Source organism: Periplaneta americana, chromosome 1 (assembly GCF_040183065.1).
Source record: "Periplaneta americana isolate PAMFEO1 chromosome 1, P.americana_PAMFEO1_priV1, whole genome shotgun sequence".
In the NCBI taxonomy this organism is placed as follows: domain Eukaryota; kingdom Metazoa; phylum Arthropoda; class Insecta; order Blattodea; family Blattidae; genus Periplaneta; species Periplaneta americana.
The window spans coordinates 172,616,391-172,632,092 of record NC_091117.1 but is presented as its reverse complement, the minus strand read 5'-3'; the positions used below and the strand labels follow the sequence as shown (position 1 = coordinate 172,632,092).

Below are 15,702 nucleotides of genomic sequence, written 5' to 3'. Positions count from 1 at the left end.
TGTATTTTACCATTGCTTCATTATTCCAATGTCATCATTTTTATTTTACCATTGTTTCATTATGTTCCCATGTCATCATTTGTATTTTACCATTGCTTCATTATTCCCATGTCATCATTTGCATTTTACCATTGCTTCATTATTCCCATGTCATCACTTGCATTTTGCCATTGCTTCATTATTCCATGTCATCATTTGTATTTTACCATTGCTTTATTATTCCCATGTCATCATTTGCATTTTACCATTGCTTCATTATTCCCATGTCATCATTTGCATTTTACCATTGCTTCATTATTCCCATGTCATCATTTGCATTTTACCATTGCTTCATTATTCCCATGTCATCATTTGCATTTTACCATTGCTTCATTATTCCCATGTCATCATTTGCATTTTGCTATTGCTTCATTATTCCCATGTCATCATTTGCATTTTACCATTGCTTTATTATTCCCATGTCATCATTTGCATTTTACCATTGCTTCATTATTCCCATGTCATCATTTGCATTTTACCATTGCTTCATTATTCCCATGTCATCATTTGCATTTTACCATTGCTTCATTATTCCCATGTCATCATTTGCATTTTGCTATTGCTTCATTATTCCCATGTCATCATTTGCATTTTACCATTGCTTTATTATTCCCATGTCATCATTTGCATTTTACCATTGCTTCATTATTCCCATGTCATCATTTGCATTTTGCTATTGCTTCATTATTCCCATGTCATCATTTGTATTTTACCATTGCTTTATTATTCCCATGTCATCATTTGCATTTTACCATTGCTTCATTATTCCCATGTCATCATTTGCATTTTACCATTGCTTCATTATTCCCATGTCATCATTTGCATTTTACCATTGCTTCATTATTCCCATGTCATCATTTGCATTTTACCATTGCTTTATTATTCCCATGTCATCATTTGCATTTTACCATTGCTTCATTATTCCCATGTCATCATTTGTATTTTACCATTGCTTCATTATTCCCATGTCATCATTTGCATTTTACCATTGCTTCATTATTCCCATGTCATCATTTGCATTTTACCATTGCTTCATTATTCCCATGTCATTTGCATTTTGCTATTGCTTCATTATTCCCATGTCATCATTTGCATTTTACCATTGCTTTATTATTCCCATGTCATCACTTGCATTTTACCATTGCTTCATTATTCCCATGTCATCATTTGTATTTTACCATTGCTTCATTATTCCCATGTCATCATTTGTATTTTACCATTGCTTCATTATTCCCATGTCATCATTTGTATTTTACCATTGCTTCATTATTCCCGTGTAATCATTTGTATTTTACCATTGCTTCATTATTCCCATGTCATCATTTGCATTTTGCCATTGCTTCATTATTCCCATGTCATCACTTGCATTTTGCCATTGCTTCATTATTCCCATGTCATCATTTGCATTTTACCATTGCTTCATTATTCCAATGTCATCATTTTTATTTTACCATTGTTTCATTATGTTCCCATGTCATCATTTGTATTTTACCATTGCTTCATTATTCCCATGTCATCATTTGCATTTTACCATTGCTTCATTATTCCCATGTCATCACTTGCATTTTGCCATTGCTTCATTATTCCCATGTCATCATTTGTATTTTACCATTGCTTCATTATTCCCATGTCATCATTTGCATTTTACCATTGCTACATTATTCCCATGTCATCATTTGTATTTTACCATTGCTTCATTATTCCCATGTCATCATTTGTATTTTACCATTGCTTCATTATTCCCATGTCATCATTTGTATTTTACCATTGCTTCATTATTCCCATGTCATCATTTGCATTTTACCATTGCTTCATTATTCCCATGTCATCATTTGTATTTTACCATTGCTTCATTATTCCCATGTCATCATTTGCATTTTGCCATTGCTTCATTATTCCCATGTCATCATTTGTATTTTACCATTGCTTCATTATTCCCATGTCATCATTTGCATTTTACCATTGCTTCATTATTCCCATGTCATCATTTGCATTTTACCATTGCTTCATTATTCCCATGTCATCATTTGTATTTTACCATTGCTTCATTATTCCCATGTCATCATTTGTATTTTACCATTGCTTCATTATTCCCATGTCATCATTTGCATTTTACCATTGCTTCATTATTCCCATGTCATCATTTTTATTTTACCATTGTTTCATTATTCCCATGTCATCATTTGCATTTTACCATTGCTTCATTATTCACATGTCATCATTTGTATTTTACCATTGTTTCATTATATTCCCATGTCATCATTTTTATTTTACCATTGTTTCATTATTCCCATGTCATCATTTGAATCTTACCACTGTTTAATGTATTCAAACTCATCATTTCAGTGCAGACCTGTAGCGAAGTTGAAAAGAGTGAGATATGAACAGTTCCCATCTAACTCTCAGCAGGTCTATAGTTGGCGGCGGCGAGTTTACGTAGTGGAGTCCTGGTCCCGTGCACACTCGGTCGGGTGGGATGTGTGGAGGACAACCAGAAAATGGACTCCGGTAATCGAATCAGCATCAGAAGCGAGGGAGAGAGAGTGGGCGATAGAGAGAGAGAGAACTGCCAGGAGAATTCTCCCAATACTACGAGGCAGATACTTTCATTAGCATTTTGTTCCCCCTCAGGGTTCAAACTTTTCCTCCACCACCCCCATCCCCCAGTGTTGTTGCTGAAAGCTTAGTTGATCGTACAACAACCAAATTTGCAACCCCCCCTTACCCTATAGGAGATGGCTTCCCATCTCCGAGTATAAATAGTAGTGTCACCCCACATCGGAAAGCAGTATCACAGTGTCTTGGACTTCTACAAGACCGCATCCGGTTACCTAGGGTGAGTGCATCATTCGATACATATCGCTCTTGTCTCATAATATTTGATAGTGTTTCGTTGGCAACGTCTTTTCAGAAGTCAGTGTATCTCTTGTGGCAGGCTTCGGATAAAGAAAAGTATTTTCAATACAATTCGGCCTCTACTCATTTGTTTTAGTTATGTTTAGTGTTTGAAATATAGAAATTTGAAACTCGTATCTTACAATCTTCTAAATCAAATGTTACGTTTTCAACGTGGCGTCATATTCGCCTTATAAAGTAGTTCTTAACATTTATTTGTGCATAATTCTACCATTTACTTTCAAAGATAGGTTTCAGTTGAAAAGTAGCCTATTTCCTCAGTCACTGAGTTCATCCTAGTTGACATTGATTGTACGTGTGTCGTGAAGATAGATACTAATATTTTGGTTATGCTCTTCCTTGTTCATAGTTGGGTCATTGTTTGTCGTGCATAAGCAGACAAAAAATTAATAGTGAGATGATTTATTTTAAGATAATTCGAACTGCTGTTTCAAAGCTTCAGATTCAATAGAAGTATATTAAAAAAAATAAACATAAACAACCTAATGTTAAATGTAGTAAAAGAACACCTAAACATCAACGGCCTCCATATATAATATAGAAATATTAAAATTGACTAAATATTTTATTGAAAATTATTGATATTCCAAATTTCTACCATGGTAACCAATAAATCGGAAGTTCACAGCATCAAACCTGGCCTAGAACGAAGAAACTTTCAGATCGATGAAATTCAGAAACCTCGGGTAGTAGATTTAGCTTCTAGCATATAAGAAAACTCTTTCCGTGAATAAGATAAATCAGTCCACCGCTGTGGCGTAACGGTTAGCATATTATTGTGATGTACCGAAGTACGTATGATTTTCCCTATCACATGTGTGACACAGTGTATGAGGGTTGGCCACTAAAGGGAAACTAAGAGGTGGAACTTAAACTGAGAGGATTCAATCCGGCATCGGAACTGGAATCCGGTGTGACTTACTGGATAAAGCATATCAGCATGTAGAGCTGAAAACCCGGGTTCGTGTCCCGGTGCCGGAGAGAATTTTTCTCCGCTCCACCCATCCTTCATCAAACGGTTAGCATGCCTGACCATGAAACATGGTTGAGAGTTTTTTCCGGAGCTTTTCCTCAACCAATTAAAAGTAAATGCAGGGTAACTTTCGGCGATGGACCCTGGATTCATTTTGCTGGCATTATCACCTTTATCTCATTCAGACGCTAGATAACTATAGACTAGCAGTTATTAAAGCGTCGTAAAATAACCAATAAAAATATATATAAATATAAGAGGAATTCAGGCAAAATTTCTCAGCCGAAAGAAGAAATGGCATCTTATGTTTGTCATAGGTGGAAGTCATTAAGGTAATTCCACATTACGGGAATCCTACAAGGTGTCCGCCGAATGTGTTGGATAAGTTAAATATGAAACTATCAACACCGCAAGTAGAGGCGACCACATTACAAACTAAAGTATTACTTTATTATAGAAGTTACTCGGACTGAAATTTTCGTTGTTCCTCGGCCTGCTAATGGCTACTGACGAAGGTAACTTAGCTTCGATTCTCGGCAGATCCAGTCGGCCTGGTTGGCGCAGTTGGTACAGCGCTGGACTTATATGCCAGTGTGCTTAAATGCGACAGGCTCATGTCAGTAGTTTTACTGGTATGTAAAAGAACTCCTGCGGGACAAAATTCCGGCATACCGGCGACGCTGATATAATCTCGGCAGTTGCGAGCGTCGTTAAATAAAACATAACATTTAACATTTCGACAGATCCAATGAGATTTATGGTAAGCAAAGCATGTATGGGCAGGTTTCCTAGGTGTAGGATAATTTTTCATTCCTTCGTTAGGCCTATTTCATTTCAACTCTGTAAAATCTCTGGTGAAGAAAGTTAAATAGTACAGCTTCGAAAAATAAGTATAATTAAAGTACAGTATATTGAAACTTGTACAGGAACACATGTGCTAATATCAACACATACATTTCAAATTTCTCTTAAGGCATTTAAACATGTCTATCTTCCATGCAGATTTAATACACATTAATTATTTTTTCTTTTGTTTGTCCTATGTTATCTGAATTGGCCGCTTTGCTACCTAGAGGTAACCTATAGAAATAGGCCTACAGAAATACTTATCGGGCGGAATATGGGTTGTCCCTAAACACCTCAGTCCAAGTAGATTGTGTGCACCCGTGATGGAATAAGTTACGTGCCAATTGTGCTCTCCGCATCTGCTATACTACGCATTCCTCTCCAGCCATCAAATCCGTACATCGCAACTATGCTAGCGATTTGCCGTAATTCTCAGATCTACAAGAATCGTCATGTCTCCATGAGGTCTTTTATGGAGTTCTGAGTCGTCTACCAATCTTTGGAAAAAACGCAATAAACACGGAGGACGATTGAGTCGACGTCACATAAACACAAGTGGTACTCTATTTTTCAATACTGAGATGATATTGAAAGGTGAATTTTGGAGAATGTTGTTGAATGACAAGATAAAAACGGGAAAATCTCGAGAAAAGCTCTCACAATCTTGGCTTTGTTCGTTCCAACTAGGATACCAAGACGGCAGGCTCTCTGCTTATCACACAGTGCAGATTTTACACAATGTCAAATTTGTACCCCAGCGGTAAAGTACCACGAAACAGACGAGTACCTCCCTATGTGGTTTGTCGGTTGATATGCTTGCTGAGGATGGTGGATTTTCAAAGGCGGTAAAAGCTTTTAGCTTCGCTTTCTTCGGAAAAGAAGTGAAGCTGGTAGACCCGTGTCGTAGGTTTAGAGAATTTTAAAGAATCCCTCCCCTGAATTGAGAGGACAAAATTTACTAGCGATTTCACACACACGTCAAAATTTAGCTTTGGAATTGACACATGTGGGTGAAGCAAGTGCGTTTGGATTTACTCCATTCTCAACCTTTAATCCGTTTAAATCAGATAAATTCCATACATTATTATGTCTACTATATTTCGAACACGTTTAATGATTACAGTACAACGCAGTTAGTAACAATTTAATATTTTTACGGTTTTCAACGTGATGTGAGATTTTGGGTTCTTGCAGCGTGGTCTAGATAATAACAGAGTTATCTTACAAGGAGAGTAAGAAACTCTTACATTGAGTACTTTACTAACAGATAGCCTTCAGAACGGTGACAGATCCAACAGATAGGATTCATCTTTTTTTTTTATCTTCCATGACGTTTAATGGTATCTCTTCTAAGTGTTTCTATATCGATGGTCAGGTTCATATACCTCGCACCACATTACGATGATAATAATAATAATAATAATAATAATAATAATAATAATAATAATAATAATATAATTTTATATTAAAAAACTAGGATTAGACCGCAAAAAAATTTTTTATCACAATGAAACTGTGTTTTTAGTTTCCTTTGATGTCCTATCTTTTGCATCTCTATAGTTTTTTTTAAATGAATAAGTAATATAAATATGTGATGAAATATTCACATAGCTGCTTTCGGCAGGCGCGCTCGTAATAGAAAGATCTGTTACGGTCATGGAGATAGAGTATGGAAAATAATGTTGTACGTCTCCTGTGTTGGTGTATTAGTGTTTAATCAACAAACACAATATGACCAGTGTTATGGTACAGCGAAACTTCGTCCACCATGATCATGGTAGTCTCAAAAACTTCGTTTCCAGTTTGTTATATATTTTTAAGCAATGTAATTTAAAGTGTTTTGTTAAAAATCACCTCGCATATTCTATCCTATGTTTAGGATCTCTGTCGAATAACCAAGAATTCAGCTTAGAAGTCACTTTTAGCTCTCTCGGTTTTCCTCGGCTATTGTGATGTTCCCATCCTACTTGTAGCCTATATGTTGATAACGGGATTGGGCATTAGATCATTGAAATTGTTTTTGGTGTATAGGTGTTCCATGCAAGTTCTTCTTAATGTTTCTAAAGTTAATAGAAAATTTAGAAGATCCGTATTGTTAATAAAAATATTACATCCATGTATCTGAAATAATAGATTTGCTCTGATACTTGGTTTTATGTAGCCTAATTATTCTAGTTTGAAACAATCCTCCGCCTTTAAAATCCACTATTTTATCTTTTGTAGAAGTTATTACATTATATTTTCTGTAGCAATACCACGTGAGAATCGAGATGATGTTTTAAGGTTATATAGACCTAGTTGGGTAAACAAAGGACAGTCTTCACTGCAGTAGACAGAATCCAAACATGTGAAGACGAGGTACATGGCGTTGCTTAGCAACTGACAATAGCCCTCAGCTGTTCTCTACCGACTCTTCAGTCGCTTGAGTTAAGAAATGGCGATTGATTTACAAGATTCCCTACGAATCGTTTAAAACCAGACTTGAGGAACTAGATATCTATATAACTTAAATGAGGAGCAGGAATAGGAAAACTGTGTGGTAAGAATGAAAGGTTTTAGAAAGAAAGACTTTACAATGGCATAACTTTTGGTTGTCGGGTTTTGAGATTTTTGGATGCATTCCAGCTCTCTACCCCTAAAAGGGATGCGTACAATGTTGATATGCTAAAATAGCAAAAAAAGACAGAGAATGGACTTCTATTAGGCCTATAGGGTGCTATTCATAGACATTTCGCTAGACCGCGCTACGAGCGTGCTAAACTAGCCCCGGCTATTGAGTGATTACTTGTACAGGATTCATATCATATCATATATCGCTAACACTGGTTTATGAATACGAAAAACGTTAGTTCGCTGATCATCCACCGGAAGCCCGCGCTAAGAATGTCTATGAATATGGCCCATAGTGTTTAAATTTGACACTCATGGTAGAGGCAAAGTGACTTGAAATCTTTGTGTGACGTAATATCGCAATCAGTGTTGTAGTTTATTATCTCTAGTAGCCTATTTTAGTTATCACCGTATTATGGTATAAATCCTACACATTTCCTCATACTTAGTGTCTTAACTTCAGAGAATGTTTTTTCCATGTTCAACATGAGTGTCGTGAAATGCTGACTATATATGTGGTTCTATACAATATGTAAACATTTAAATAACCTACTCGTAGCAGCGATGCATGGTCGTGAGCTTTAACAGAGAGTAGGAGTCAAAGGCATCACCGAAGTTCGTACGTAACACCCTGTAACCACACTTTTTTATGTGACATGAGAATGATGAAGTGGAAATAGTGTTGGTGGAATATAAACGAGAGATCTCAGAGAAAACCCTCACCCTGATAACTCTAAGCTGAGTTATCAGACGAGCCGATTTTGGTATGCATTCTGCAGCATCATGTTCTATATTTGTGTGACTACTAATGTTTCGGCATTACATTGTCAAGCTTAAAATTTCTTAGTTAGGGCGTCGGTGTTTGGAAGTACACCAAAATTGTGAGATTTCTGGTGAGATGTTCTTCAGAATTTTTCCGAATATTTAGGGCTAGATTTCTCCAGCTGTTACATTGCACCTAGGATTTCCAGCTTTTGAAAATGAAAATGCTGGAGATTTCGAAATAATGCCCAATATGACCTACTAGGCTTACATTCTCTCTTTTAAAGATAACAATAGGCTTTAAATTTATTAGATTTGACTGGCCTTGACCAATAGTACTAAGTGACTTCTCATTTCGAAGATAGAAACGCGGATAACAGAGATTTGTTTTCCTTTGTTTGAAGTTAATACACTTCTTTATACCATTCATAACTCATTATTGCTCTAATTTAGGCCTACACTTCTAATAACCAACATAAACCATCACGATTTCACCAACATTCAATACGTTCTCTGCCTACAGCATGAGTAATCGATTATAGAGGACAATCGATAAAAACGGAAATAAGTAATGTAAGTAATAAAGAAACATCTCCACTTTCATTTAAATCTCACTGTAAATAAAGTGAAAAGTAGATCTCAACAAAATAAGAACTTAAGGGGAAATTATTCCTAAATACGGGAGCCGGGAGATTTAAGGAAATATTAGTGAAATACGGGAGACCTCGCAGTCTTAATTACGCTATTTCTCCTTGCCTAATGGTCCACTGTTCAAACAAATTCGTTAAAGAAACCATAATTGTCATTACATTGTTGCACACAAGGACTTATATACGAATAAGTATAGTCATTTTCTGACTTATTTAAAGTATTTACATTGTTCCCATTGCTATGATTTTATTTGAATACCGGTAGAGTAGAGAGTTACATGAAATATGGGAATAAATTGTTGTTATAATAAAAAGACTTTATGGGAAATGTATATCAAATCGAATGCAAAGACGGAGTGTTCAAAACACGAAGTTTCTGGAATTCTGCAACGTAAAGATATTTCTTAGTTAGTGAAATCTACTCTTATTATGGCACAATTATTGGCATATTAAGAAAATTAACCCTTAAAATGGCGAAACTTCATTTCTCACACTAGTTTATTAAACCGTGTCGGACTGTAAAGAAAACAACTATCGCAATGTCCATATTTTATATGTTGTACACTATTATAGTATTGTGAAATTTTTGTTAAATTTAATTTTTCTACCATTTTTTTTTCTATTGTTCTATTAATATTATAGCATATAGCCTATTAACCTGTTGTATCCTATAGGATACATTGCGAATTTAAGGGTTAATTACAACTTCTGATCTAATGTATGAAAGTTATTCTTGATTTGGAACGAGTTGCAGTTGAAATAGTCTGTTTTCAAGAAGTCACAGTAGTTTAAAGATTGCGCGACAGATGGCGACGTATGCCTAATCGAAGTTTGTCGCCATCTCTACACAGTTAATATAAACAATATGTATTTTATAACGAGTATTACGCAGGATACAAATAAATTGATTTAGGTTAGTTATTTTTTAAATTCACGTTGTATAATCATGTTGTGTAAAACACATAAATACCTTACAAATAAAAGTGATTGCTGTGGACAAAACGTATTAATAAACGAATGAAGTTAAATATGTATCTAAGAAATACTGTTTAAATTATTATAGACTTGAGCTGCTGTAAATTTATAATTGATGTATTACAGAAGTGAAAAATGTTTTGTATCTACAATAAGTGATAATGGTTTGGTTCTTTTCCCAGCATCTCCTGCTCAACCACATCAACAACAATGCAAACGCGCGGTGTTGCCACATGTCTGCTTCTGCTGGCTGTCCTCCTGTTGGCTGAATTTGCAGCAGCGACCTACAGGAAACCTCCATTTAATGGAAGCATCTTCGGGAAGCGAGGAAATGCCGCAGGTTAAAAGAAAATATAATTTTTATTGTTCGTAAATTGTTATTCGTTCGACTCTGCGAGTGGCTTATAGATGTCACTAGTGCCGAGAAGCATTCATTCAGCTCTATACTAAACAGGAGGCACCACTGCAATGCTCTTTCCTGTCTGAAAGTGTGACTGTAGGCGCATGTTGGAGAGAGTATTGCTCTCTCTTTCTAACTAATGTGTTTCAATGGGTCTTTCGTGAGGTTTATGTTGCACATGCGCAGTAAGCAACAAAATACCGTTAGTGTAAGATAGCAGTCACTGCAAGAGAGACAAGGACAACACTATGTTAGAGAGAGATACCAATACGCCCAGTCGCTTAGCATTTGCGTCACGCTTTTAAAGCATTGAGTTGTGCCTCCTGTTTAGTGTAGAGCTCACTGGAAGCATTATACCACTTCGTTCGTCAGATGCTGTCCATAGTAAATCACAGACGGTGGATCTGCATTACATCTGTAAAGAATTGTGATTAGGATGGAGAGTTGTTGGGATGTCGTAAAGGAACCGGAGTACCCTGAGAAAACCGCTGTGTTGCATGGACCTCCCGTTTGTCCAACACAAGTTATCAAATACAGAATGGATCAACCGGGATTTGAACCCGCGCTGGCACTGAGCTCCGTAACGGTAGTAAAGATAAATAATTTATGCAGTTATGATTTTATTTGAATACCGGTAGAGTAGAGAGTTACATGAAATATGGCAATAAATTGTTGTTATAATAAAAATACTTTCTTGGGAAATGTATATTAAATCGAATGCAAAGACGTCGTTTCGAAACACGAAGTTTCTGGATTTCTGTAACTTAAAGATATTTCTTATTCAGAGAAATCTACTCTTATTATGGCATAAACATTATATGAATCGCCTGCTTGGACGATTAACTTCTTCTCCTTCATACGTTCTACATATATTTCGTACGTGATTATCAAAATTCTGTGCAGTCTCACAACTTTAGATTGTAGATACATCTGTCAGCATCTGTCTTCGTGGACGAGAAGTGACTATAGGTATCCTACAAGCAAAACTCAGCTGGGACTCCTCGCGGCGCGCATGCTGTACCCCGTTTACCCTCCTGCAGTAGGCGTGAGGAGCATGCTGGGAACGGGAGCATACGTCATCTGCGTGAGACAGTCACGCCCGCTGGTTTCTGTTCGCTGAGTTTTCCTTGTCGGAAGCCTATAGCAGGTTTTCCTTAGATTCTTCTGATTTGGAGCAGTCTACTGTTACATGGAAACTGAAATTTTGTACACTTACGAAATCTTGAGATTTACTAATAGGATTGAGCTGAAGATTGTACCACAATCTAGTATATACAGTCACGAAGCTTGAGTTTATGAGGGTACTAGAAACAATAGACTGTGCAGGTATTATTTCCCATTGTCTGTAATGAGGCGATAGTAGCGATCCTAGTGGTTAGCAAGTATCTATGGATGCATATTTACTGCGTATTGAGCTTCGTGACTGTATATACTAGACTGTGATTTTACGATGTCTGTTTGCAGATTACGACGGAGCTGGAAAGGCGCTGTCCGCCATGTGCGAGATCGCATCCGAGGCCTGCTCAGCGTGGTTTCCCCAAGCAGATAATAACTAACATATCCTCGAGTACTGTCATCTGCTGACACTTGAGGTATCTTCTTTTTTAAAGTTAAATAACTAACAAACATTGAAAAAATTGCTTCAAACTTGCAGTTTCTTTATTCAATTATACGGAGTGTTTCGGAAATACTTTGATAATACTTGGGGACATGTTCCTCACACCAAAACAAAAGAAAAGTTCATATAAACATACATATATCCGAAAATCCTTAGTTTTTAAGTTATATTAATGAAAAAACATAATGAAACATCTTTTAGATATTGTCAGCTTGGTAGCAAGTGTTGCAACTTTAAGAAACTCATAACAAATGTTCAAAATGGTCTCCTCTTGCTTCCACACACGCACGCACTCGTCGGATCACGGACTGTCGCACCCTTTCAAATGCTCCCACACTGTGTCGAACGGTTTCGCATTGATGAAGTGTGTTTCCATTAGGAATGCCTGCTGCATAAACCAATTATTTGAGATAGAAATCCACAGGATTGAGGTCGTGGGAACGTGCAGGCCATGGAATTGGTCCTCCCCTACCTATCTGTCAACGTAGATATCAGCCAGTGCATGTTGAACGTAAACTTTCATTGTTATGAGTTTCTGAATTGATTAAAGTTGCAACACTTGCTGCCAAGCTGACAATATCTAACAGATGTTCCATTAATTTCTTTCATTAACAACTAAAAAACTAAGGATTTTCGGACATATGTTTATATTAACTTTTTTCTTGTTTTTTTTTATGAGGAACATGCCCCCAAGGTTTGTCAAAGTATTTCTGAAACACCCTCTATATTTTAACTTTCAGGGACAACTTGGAAAAAATATAATGGAACATTAATTTGAAAGTAAGAAAATTATTATCGGTATCAATTTGAAGCTTTTTAAAACAAATTACCGAAATAGTTTTTTTTTTTTTTATTTCTGTTTAAAGATTGTATAATTTAATGCTGTTGGAGTAATGGCGAAATGGGGATGGCATTTGAAACTGAAGTAACTTACCTATTTGAAAGTGCTTTATTCGTTGCATTGTGTGCCAAGAATATTTTAATACGCATTTTGATATGAAAAAGATAAATATTCATCTACACCGTGTTTCAAAAAGGACTTTACAACTTCAGAAGCTTATAGAAATGTATCCACATAACTTACAGAATCGATTCGGGTGTCATTTTAAAGGAAAATACATTAAGTTTGACTCATGTAGTGCCGCAGTACGAAATTCAGACACCAATAGCGCTACATCAGTTGCAGTACAAAATGGCTACTTTCACTGATGCGGAAAATGTTCGTTGTGTATTTTGGTTTCACGAATCAAAGTCCGCGACTACAGTGCAACGTAATTTTCGTAACCAATACGGTAAATATCCTCAAGTAGGCATACGATCTACTCTTGGCGCAAGAATTTTGTTGAAATTGGTTATTCTGTGCGACTGACAAATCTGCAGTTTCTCATGCTGTTGTTGAACAAGTCAGGCAGAGCTTTACCCATAGCCCCACAAAATCAATGACAGAAGCCTCTCGACGGTTTGGCGGGTACTACGAAAACATTTACAGTTGGAGAAGTGGCTCCTGATCTACTAGCTCCTGTGTGGCAAGAAATTGACTATAGGTTAGATGTCTGCCATATCACAAACAGTAGTCACATCGAACCAAAATAACTGCTTGGCAGAAACTTGCTGTATTATCATTTAAAATGACACTTTAACCATTTGTGTAAGATTCGTGAATAAGTTTCTATAGGATTCTAAAGTGGTAAAGTCCGTTTTGAAACACTCTGTATATCTTGAGGTGATGTTCTATTGCTTAACATACGAATAGCTGTATGCCAGCAATGCCGAAATACATCACATTCATGGAAGATGTTAATTATTTAAATTGGTGACATAATAAAACATAAGTACTTGGAAGAAACAAATTCAATAGTTATATTCCCTTACAAATAATCCTAACGCTATGTTATAGGCTAATCATAAACTTTATCTCAGTACCTACATTCTTAGCCTAGCCACATTTCAGACTCTGACTCTTGGATTTGAATCTAGCCTGGGCAACCAATGTACTAGACTTCTGAAAACAGAATACACCACTCAAGTAAAGTTACTATAACTATCGCATTGGTGTGCGCTACACTTGCTCTCAAATTATAAATGGATCTCTATTTGTATATGAAGGGTTCAGACCATAGTGGTCCAAGCACCATTTATTAAAAACGGAGAAAGCAAGGGTTAAAGTTAAGTGAATACCATAGTTTAATGAAGATTGACATACCATTTAGTTTTAATGTGTATACTTTGTATTACTTGCTATATGTTCCCATTGAATTATGGTAATAATTCTAGTAAATGGCGCTTGGCCCACTATGATCATGAACTCTTCATATAATATCAATAACAGTAAATTAATCATAATATATCATGAAGCAATTTATGAATGTAGTAATAAGATTTTTTATACATTTTATGTATTTGTTCTGTTTTTTATATTTTTAATAATTTCTATGTTTCAGATCTGTGTCATCAGTTCCTGACTCTTTCTGCCATTCTGATTTAACCAGCAGATCGAGAATGGTTATGCGCCATTTAAAGTAGTTCCCAGACTTCCCACTTGCGGTTCAACAGACGTGTTCAGAAGCTTCTCTAAAATGTAGGTCATGTAGTGTTGTACATAATACTGAATAACAAATTAAATATATTTATCTAAATATAAAATTCACTAACATTATTTTACTGTAGTATATTTGTTTTACTCTAAACATACTAACAATGTAGGATGTAATCGTAAGTATTATATAGGCTGGATTAATATTATTACGATTATAAAATTTCCATTTCCAATTAGAATACATTAAATTTTAATCTATGAAGTCAAAAACGGCAACTGTATATTTGAATAGTCTTCAATCTTATGTACACGATAAATCAAACTTTCTGAACACGTCAAATTGCGTCGCAAATCAGTGTATGAATCGAACGCGAAATTGACAAACTTCATAAGAAATCATACATTTATCAACGTTACTGTCTTGGTAGAAATTTACACAAAGACCTCATATATTGGCAAGAGAATTACACAAGTATGAGTACGCAACTTTTTAAATTCTTGACTACTTTAACTGTGATTTCGTCAAATCAAACCTTTGGCCTACATTACCATAGTTGCTATGAGAGTACGTAGTTTTGTATAACTTTACACCGGCCTACTGACGCTAGGTACTTTAAAGAGACTTATATGCTACGAGAAAATCGTAACATTTTATATATATAATTGTAAGAGAAAAGAAATTATTCTTGGCTGGTCTCTGTGTAACTTTTACCAAAATTTGTAGTGTAGAATATTTATAAAAATTGAGGGAAAATAATGTAAAATAAAGTTATGTAGTATAATTTTGGACAGAAATAAAGAATTGATGATTCATATACACTGAAATATCACTAATATTATGGATGATTATGATTTATACTCACTACCACTTCTCAATCCATGACTGGGAATTTTGAATGTCTCAGAATTATCAAAATCTCCTTTGATTAAAGTGAAACACTCTGTCATGAAGTGTCGATGGCATTAGTCTTAGCTTTGCACAATAAGGAAGATTCTGTTAATCTGATCAATCAGAGCAAGACAACTAGTTGTCACATCGTAGTATTAACCTTAATTGCTCAATAAGACAGATTCTTGTTAATCTGATCAATTGGAGCAGGGCAACTGGCTGACACACCATTGTGTTAGTCTGAACTGCTCAGTAGGAAAGATTCTTGTTAATCTGATCAATTGGAGCAGTACAACTGGTTGACACACCATAAAATTAGCCTGAACTGCTCAGTAGGAAAAATTCTTGTTAATCTGATCAATTGGAGCAGGACAACTGGTTGACACACCATAGTATTAGCTTGAACTGCTCAGTAGGAAAGATTCTTGTTAATCTGATTAATTGGAGCAGGAAAACTGGTTGACACACCATAGTATTAGTCTGAACTG

General features: G+C 35.8%; 1 protein-coding gene across 1 annotated transcript; it reads left to right on the top strand.

The window, feature by feature from the left end:
- Positions 1–2,743: 2,743 nt before the first annotated feature.
- Positions 2,744–14,371, top strand: SIFa (neuropeptide SIFamide). Its single transcript, XM_069832085.1, has 4 exons — positions 2,744–2,875; positions 9,954–10,111; positions 11,636–11,763; positions 14,231–14,371. The coding sequence occupies exons 2-3, from the start codon at positions 9,982–9,984 to the stop codon at positions 11,725–11,727; spliced, it is 222 nt and encodes a 73-aa protein (XP_069688186.1). The 5' UTR covers positions 2,744–2,875; positions 9,954–9,981; the 3' UTR covers positions 11,728–11,763; positions 14,231–14,371.
- Positions 14,372–15,702: the final 1,331 nt, after the last annotated feature.

Bases quoted from the DNA above. Each gene is read 5' to 3' on its own strand.
- SIFa (XM_069832085.1), top strand. From the start codon at position 9,982: ATGCAAACGCGCGGTGTTGCCACATGTCTGCTTCTGCTGGCTGTCCTC. The intron at 10,112-11,635 runs GTTAAAAGAAAA...GTCTGTTTGCAG, and splicing joins GAAGCGAGGAAATGCCGCAG to ATTACGACGGAGCTGGAAAG.